Below are 8,206 nucleotides of genomic sequence, written 5' to 3'. Positions count from 1 at the left end.
ATATATATATATATATATACAGGTCCTTCTCAAAATATTAACATATTGTGATAAAGTTCATTATTTTCCATAATGTAATGATGAAAATTTTACATTCATATATTTTAGATTCATTGCACACTAACTGAAATATTTCAGGTCTTTTACAGGTCCTTCTCAAAATATTAGCATATTGTGATAAAGTTCATTATTTTCTATAATGTCATAATGAAAATTTAACATTCATATATTTTAGATTCATTGCACACTAACTGAAATATTTCAGGTCTTTTATTGTCTTAATACGGATGATTTTGGCATACAGCTCATGAAAACCCAAAATTCCTATCTCACAAAATTAGCATATTTCATCCGACCAATAAAAGAAAAGTGTTTTTAATACAAAAAACGTCAACCTTCAAATAATCATGTACAGTTATGCACTCAATACTTGGTCGGGAATCCTTTTGCAGAAATGACTGCTTCAATGCGGCGTGGCATGGAGGCAATCAGCCTGTGGCACTGCTGAGGTCTTATGGAGGCCCAGGATGCTTCGATAGCGGCCTTTAGCTCATCCAGAGTGTTGGGTCTTGAGTCTCTCAACGTTCTCTTCACAATATCCCACAGATTCTCTATGGGGTTCAGGTCAGGAGAGTTGGCAGGCCAATTGAGCACAGTGATACCATGGTCAGTAAACCATTTACCAGTAGTTTTGGCACTGTGAGCAGGTGCCAGGTCGTGCTGAAAAATGAAATCTTCATCTCCATAAAGCTTTTCATCAGATGGAAGCATGAAGTGCTCCAAAATCTCCTGATAGCTAGCTGCATTGACCCTGCCCTTGATAAAACACAGTGGACCAACACCAGCAGCTGACACGGCACCCCAGACCATCACTGACTGTGGGTACTTGGCACTGGACGTCTGGCAATTTGGCATTTCCTTCTCCCCAGTCTTCCTCCAGACTCTGGCACCTTGATTTCTGAATGACATGCAGAATTTGCTTTCATCCGAAAGAAGTACTTTGGACCACTGAGCAACAGTCCAGTGCTGCTTCTCTGTAGCCCAGGTCAGGCGCTTCTGCTGCTGTTTCTGGTTCAAAAGTGGCTTGACCTGGGGAATGCGGCACCTGTAGCCCATTTCCTGCACACGCCTGTGCACGGTGGCTCTGGATGTTTCTACTCCTGACTCAGTCCACTGCTTCCGCAGGTCCTCCAAGGTCTGGAATCGGCCCTTCTCCACAATCTTCCTCAGGGTCCGGTCACCTCTTCTCGTTGTGCAGCGTTTTCTGCCACACTTTTTCCTTCCCACAGACTTCCCACTGAGGTGCCTTGATACAGCACTCTGGGAACAGCCTATTCGTTCAGAAATTTCTTTCTGTGTCTTACCCTCTTGCTTGAGGGTGTCAATAGTGGCCTTCTGGACAGCAGTCAGGTTGGCAGTCTTACCCATGATTGGGGTTTTGAGTGATGAACCAGGCTGGGAGTTTTAAAGGCCTCAGGAATCTTTTGCAGGTGTTTAGAGTTAACTCGTTGATTCACATGATTAGGTTCATAGCTCGTTTAGAGACCCTTTTAATGATATGCTAATTTTGTGAGATAGGAATTTTGGGTTTTCATGAGCTGTATGCCAAAATCATCCGTATTAAGACAATAAAAGACCTGAAATATTTCAGTTAGTGTGCAATGAATCTAAAATATATGAATGTTAAATTTTTATCATGACATTATGGAAAATAATGAACTTTATCACAATATGCTAATATTTTGAGAAGGACCAGTATATATATGTATATATATATATATATGTATGTGTGTGTGTGTGTGTGTGTGTGCGTGTGTGTGTGTGAAAATTCATTGAAACCATATAGTCCAGATAAAACTCTCACTTTTCAAAAAACCTTCCCCTAACTATTCTACACAAAGGGGATAAAAATGACTACCTAGACTACCTACCATCAATAATAAAAGATAATATATGCGCATTGAGTATCTATCAAGATCAAACCAGCAGTTTTATGGACAAAATGTGCAATTTGGGTTAACTTGGAAAGAGAAGCCCTTCTGGTGTGCTGATGTCTCGATAGCGGCAATCAGCTGGTAGATGGTGGGCTGCGCCCTTAGCCACTAGCAGCTGATTGCCCCCAAATCTCGACCAAAAAGTGATAAAACTCTGAGGCGGGAACTCCGTGGAAAATCTCCAGTAATAAAACGAGGCCCAGACCACAGCTGCTTTGAATGAAAACTTTAAAGTTTGGGATCAGCCGGACAAAAACATGAACATGCACCTTGCTGATTGCATCTGCACTGCACAGCATAAAACACTTCAATCAGTATTGCATGCAACAAGTTGATACCTTGATTAACTACTAGTGATTCCAAATCACCTTAACTATGCCTCATCCCGCCCAGACTTCTAAATGCACCAATCTGATTTAACATAAAAAAAGAATGATATGACTTTGACAGGTTTGAAGAAACACGCCGGAGAAGGTAAGATGCTACAAGCATCTAACCTGGAGAAAAAGGAGAAAAAGAACTGAAAAAGATCTGCTCAGTGGTCCAAAGTCCTCTTTTCAGATGAAAGTCAATTATGCATTTGATTTTGAAATCAAGGTCCCAGAGTCTGGAGGACGACTGGAGAGATACAGAATCCAAATTGCTGGACGTTCAGTGTGAAGTTTCCACAATCAGGGAGGTTTGGGGTGCCAAGTCATCTGTTGTTGTTGGTCCACTGGGTTTTCTGAATTCCACAGCCAACACAACCATTTACCAGAAAGGTTCATGTCTCCTTCTACTGACAAGCTTTATGGAAATGCTCATTTCATTTTCCCGCAAGACTTGGTATCGGTCCATACTGCCAACGGTACCAAAAGCTGCTTAAATGACCAGTTTTTACATAATATCAGAAAAGACCTTTACAATAATACATTTTTATCTGCGAAACTATGTATCATTTTCACTGAGTTGTGGGTAAGCTGCTTGGTTCGCAGTTTCACCACCTGATTTAGGACAGTCCGTGGTTATTGTGGATAGTTTTCTAACAGAAGCTGGAAACAGGGTCAACCAATCTGAAATATAAATAAATCATTGATTGCAGCTTTAGTAGTCAACTCTTACGTTTGCAGAACCAACTCTTATTTGTCTTTAACCCACAGTTTACTAACCTCTGACATCAGAAATTCATCCAAATTACACTGAAAAGATAAAAACACAACAGGGAGATCCTGTATTTAAATAAGAAAGTTAACTAAGTCATATTTTTTCAGTTTTGTGTGCTTATTTCTTCATTTTATAGAAAACCATCTTCAGCCACATAAACCTATTTAAATCCAAACTCTTTCCTCTTTACATGCCCCTCTGCAGCCACACTGAATATCACTCCCAAACAATCCCAGTTCTTCGAATATGACCGCATCGCGCTCACCTGTGTGTCAAACTCCAGCGGCTGGACGGTCAAGAGATCAATTAACAACCAACCTCCGCAGGAGTGTAAGTACGGCTGGGGGATGCCCAGCGAATCATCCTGCATCATTGAGAACGCTTACCCATCTGACACTGGTGTGTACTGGTGTGAATCTCAGCGAGGAGAATGCAGCAACAGGGTCAATCTCACTGTAGCCGGTAATGGACAAGCAACTTGTTTGGTTTTATTCTAAACTTGGTTATTTCTACCTTTTTAAGAAAATATGATTCTAATAAAATGGCTTTTAATGTACATTTCAGCTACAACAGTGATCCTCGAGAGCCCTGTGGATCCTGTTTTGGAAGGAGAACATGTGACACTTGCTTGTTCCTACAAAGAAGAAAATGATTACAGATCTACTTCAGACTTCTCTGCTCATTTCTACAAAGATGAGGTTTTCATTGGGACACTGAAACCAGGGAAACTGATCATAAAAGCAGAGGAAGGTTTCTACAAGTGTCGACATCCTTCTAAAGGAGACTCACCAAAGAGCTGGCTGGCAGTCAGAGGTGATGATGTGCTCCTGGATTTCATTCAGGCTGTTGGAATTTTGGTTACCTTTCATGAAAAGTGGATTTTGGTATAAAGTGATGCATTATTTCCTGGCACAAAAATTCCAGTTAAAAGTTACATTTATTCAGATTACATGAATAATATGATACAGTTAAATTAAAATAATTTTCTGTCCTAATTTTCTGAGACCGTGGAATAGCCTGTAAATATAGACACTTTGCACATTTTATTTTTTGTTCCAGTTTATTTTATAAAGTAAATTAAAAGGGGATTGAGGAGATCCTCGAAGTACTCCTTCCACCGCCCGATAATGTCCTCAGTCGAGGTCAGCAGTCTCCCGCCCCCACTATAAACAGTGTTGGCAAAGCACTGCTTCCCCCTCCTGAGGCGCCGGACGGTTTGCCAGAATCGCTTCGAGGCCAACCGGTAGTCCTTCTCCATGGCCTCACCGAACTTCGAGGATCTCCTCAATCCTGCCATCACGCATTCCGTGGTGGAAACAGAGGCTGGGGACTCGGGGTTGGACTCTTTCATCACCCAGGCTGAAGTCACCGTGGTGGTTAAAAAGCTCCGCGGTGGCAAGGCTTCGGGGGTGGATGAGATCCACCCTGAGTACCTCAAGTGTCTGGATGTTGTAGGGCTGTCATGGTTGACACGCCTCTTCAACATTGCGTGGCGGTCGGGGACAGTGCCTCTGGACTGGCAGACTGGGGTGGTGGTCCCCCTTTATAAGAAGGGGGACCGGAGGGTGTGTTCCAACTACAGGGGGATCACACTCCTCAGCCTCCCTGGTAAGGCCTACGCCAGAGTATTGGAGAGGAGAGTCCGACCGATAGTCGAACCTCGGCTTCAGGAGGAACAGTGTGGTTTTCGTCCCAGCCGTGGAACACTGGACCAGCTCTATACCCTCTACAGGGTGCTCGAGGGTTCATTGGAGTTTGCCCAACCGGTTCACATGTGTTTTGTGGACCTGGAGAAGGCATTCGACTGTGTCCCTCGTGATGCCCTGTGGGGGGTGCTCCAGGAGTATGGAATCGGGGGCCCTTTATTAGGGGCCATCCGGTCCCTGTACGAGCGGAGCAGGAGTTTGGTCCGCATTGCTGGCACTAAGTCGGACCTGTTCCCAGTGCATGTTGGACTCCGGCAGGGCTGCCCTTTGTCGCCGGTCCTGTTCATAACTTTTATGGACAGGATTTCTAGACGCAGCCAAGGGCCGGAGGGGGTCTGGTTTGGGGACCAGTGGATTTCGTCTCTTCTTTTTGCGGATGACGTGGTCCTGCTGGCCCCCTCTAGCCAAGACCTACAGCATGCGCTGTGGCGGTTCGCAGCCGAGTGTGAAGCGGCTGGGATGAGGATCAGCTCCTCCAAGTCCGAGGCCATGGTTCTTGACCAGAAAAGGGTGGCTTGTCCTCTTCAGGTTGGAGGGGAGTTCCTGCCTCAAGTGGAGGGGTTTAAGTATCTCGGGGTCTTGTTCACGAGTGAGGGAAGAATGGAGCGGGAGATCGACAGACGGATCGGTGCGGCTGCCACAGTAATGGGGGCGCTGTGCCGGTCCATTGTGGTGAAGAGAGAGCTGAGCCGAAAAGCAAAGCTCTCAATTTACTGGTCGGTCTACGTTCCTACCCTCACCTATGGCCATGAACTTTGGGTCATGACCGAAAGAACGAGATCATGGATACAAGCGGCTGAAATGAGCTTCCTCCGTAGGGTGGCCGGGCACTCCCTTAGAGATAGGGTGAGGAGCTCGGCCATCCGGGAGGAGCTCGGAGTAGAGCCGCTGCTCCTCCACATCGAGAGGAGCCAGTTGAGGTGGCTCGGGCATCTATACCGGATGCCTCCTGGACGCCTTCCTCGGGAGGTGTTCCAGGCACGTCCCACCGGGAGGAGGCCCAAGGGACGGCCCAGGACACGCTGGAGGGACTATGTCTCTCGGCTGGCCTGGGAACGCCTTGGGCTCCCCCTGGAGGAGCTGGAGGAGGTGTCTGGAGAGAGGGACGTCTGGGCGTCTCTGCTGAGTTTGCTGCCCCCGCGACCCGGTCCTGGATAAGCGGAAGACGACGAACGAACGAATTAAAAGGGGGCCCCTTCAGGGTCCCGTTATGAAATTGTAATTTATTTTACTGGTAAAGGACCACTGCTGTTTTCATGGCCTGAGCCTACAATCACATAAATAGATAAAAATATAAATCCTATCAGTTCTAAATGTATATGTGGGAAGAAAAGTCTATTCAAAACACAAATGTCATTTTATGCTGCTTTGAGATTCTTGTAGAAAAGCGCAGCAAAACATTTACTGTGTGCAAACAATTAAAGTAAGGTGGAAATGTGTGAATATGAACTAACATTGCTTAGTTATTTAAGTTAATCTATGTTTAAATCATTTGTCTTTGGGGTTACAGTTAGTCTCTTATTCATGACCTTCTTCAGGTCTGCAGAGAAGATCATCAGGGCGACCTTCCCCCATCCAAGACCTGTACAAGTTTAAGGTCAGGAAAAGGGCAGCTAATATCTCTGCAGATCCCACACATCCTGCACATAAACTGTTAGACTTTTACCTTCAGGTTGGCGCTACAGAGGGCTGTTTGCTAAAACCAGCCGCCACAGAGACAGTTTCTTCCCACCAGCTGTTTCTCTGATGAAAATGTAACAATCAGAGTCCCAGATGGATACGATAATTGTTTGCAGTCGATCTATCTAGTTGAACAGATTCTCTTTGCCACACAATAAAAAAACACTTCTTTTATTGTTTATAGCTAGAGTTAAGCAAGTTGAAGTCTCTCCTCCTACTCCTCCTCCTCCTCCTGATATACCTTGGACCAGGGTGATTTGTGGCATCCTGCTCTTCATCCTCTACAACTTCATACTTATCTTGTGCATATGGACGTACCGCAGGTGGGCTCGAGGTAAGTTTTTTGCTAAATATGTTTTTAAACAACTTTTCCTAAATCCAGAATATCATGTTTTTTGTTTTTCTTTTTTTGCATCAGTTATCCTGAGATATTCATGGTTCAAACTGAAATTATTGTAAAAAATGGCTTTTCAAAAAAATTATATAATATATATAATCCATCATACTTCACAGTTATGTTGGGATTTAATTGTTGGTGTGCAGTTTATTTTCTTTGTGAGTATCATAATGTGAATTATACTTTGAAGTTGATATTTCTTTGGACTATTAACCAATAAATCTTTGGTATCTGTGGTTCTTTGACAAAAAAAAAAAAAAAAAACAACTAAAGAAAAATGTGTTTGATATGAAGTTTAATTGTAGCTCTTTATCTTCAGCAATATTATTCTGTATTTATGGTCAAGTGTCTCCTATAAGCTGCACAAGGTAACCAGGAAGACTTCCATAGAACAACAGCCCATGCAATGCATGTTAAATGTCACATTTACAATATAATAAAGGTTGTGTTTAGTGTACAGTTCTTTAGTGGTGGTCAAATTTCATTGGGAGTTTAAACTTCTCTAAAGAGAGAAAACTTTGGAGGTCACATCAGCACTCTAATTATTGTAGCTATATGTATTTTTCTTCTGTGTTGAAGTCATCCAGTCCAATCCAACATCCAATATAGTCCAATAAAGCTAAATAAATGCTAAACATGTTTAACCTGCTTTTGAGAGATTTCTGTTGCTCATCAGGTGAATTGGTGCTCTATGAATAAACTGAACTAAACTGAATTCAACATCAGTGGTTTTAGAGCTTTTAAGGGAGGCAAAAGACAAAAAAAGTTGAACATTTAGTACACCCTAGCGCCCCCTGGCAGAGCTCATGGTAAAGTGATTAATATGGTACCAACAATCATTCAAAATGCAATCCTTTGTGAATTATTCCACTGATTTGTTACATTTTAAAATGTAATAAGTGTCAGGGATAACTCCTGTATTTTTTGCAGACCGAGCTGATGTGGAGGGGATGGAGCCTGAACTGAAGACAATGAGATGAGAAACCGGAATGCGAATGTTAAAACAAAACAAACTGGGTAATTAGCTGAACAATATTAAAGGGATCGAGTGACCTGATTTGTTATTTACCCCATTACAACAAATAAGTATTACAGCACTTTCATGCCACCTAATTGCCTGTATATCATAACTACTTAGAAAACATAATATTTACCAATTTTTATTGCTTGAGCTTGAAACCATTTAAAATATGATGTACTGCATACACATACATATGTACACACACATATTATATATATATATATATATATATATATATATATATACATATATATATATATATATA

The 8,206-nt window shown here is 42.7% G+C and overlaps 1 protein-coding gene across 1 annotated transcript; it reads left to right on the top strand.

The window, feature by feature from the left end:
* The first annotated feature begins 2,431 nt into the window (after positions 1 to 2,431).
* LOC124881029 lies at positions 2,432 to 7,972 on the top strand. Its single transcript, XM_047386513.1, has 5 exons — positions 2,432 to 2,468; positions 3,342 to 3,599; positions 3,702 to 3,950; positions 6,708 to 6,857; positions 7,851 to 7,972. The coding sequence occupies exons 1-5, from the start codon at positions 2,432 to 2,434 to the stop codon at positions 7,898 to 7,900; spliced, it is 744 nt and encodes a 247-aa protein (XP_047242469.1). The 3' UTR covers positions 7,901 to 7,972.
* Positions 7,973 to 8,206: the final 234 nt, after the last annotated feature.

The sequence above is a fragment of the Girardinichthys multiradiatus genome, chromosome 14, assembly GCF_021462225.1.
Source record: "Girardinichthys multiradiatus isolate DD_20200921_A chromosome 14, DD_fGirMul_XY1, whole genome shotgun sequence".
NCBI classification, from domain to species: domain Eukaryota; kingdom Metazoa; phylum Chordata; class Actinopteri; order Cyprinodontiformes; family Goodeidae; genus Girardinichthys; species Girardinichthys multiradiatus.
The sequence above is the reverse complement of the archived record's forward strand: the minus strand, read 5'-3'. Positions and strand labels throughout refer to the sequence as shown.

Excerpts from the sequence above, each read along its gene's own strand:
- LOC124881029 (XM_047386513.1), top strand. The coding sequence starts at position 2,432 with ATGACTTTGACAGGTTTGAAGAAACACGCCGGAGAAG. Across the intron at positions 2,469-3,341 it reads GAAGAAACACGCCGGAGAAG|CCACACTGAATATCACTCCC; the intron begins GTAAGATGCTAC and ends GCCCCTCTGCAG. Across the intron at positions 3,951-6,707 it reads GAGCTGGCTGGCAGTCAGAG|CTAGAGTTAAGCAAGTTGAA; the intron begins GTGATGATGTGC and ends TATTGTTTATAG.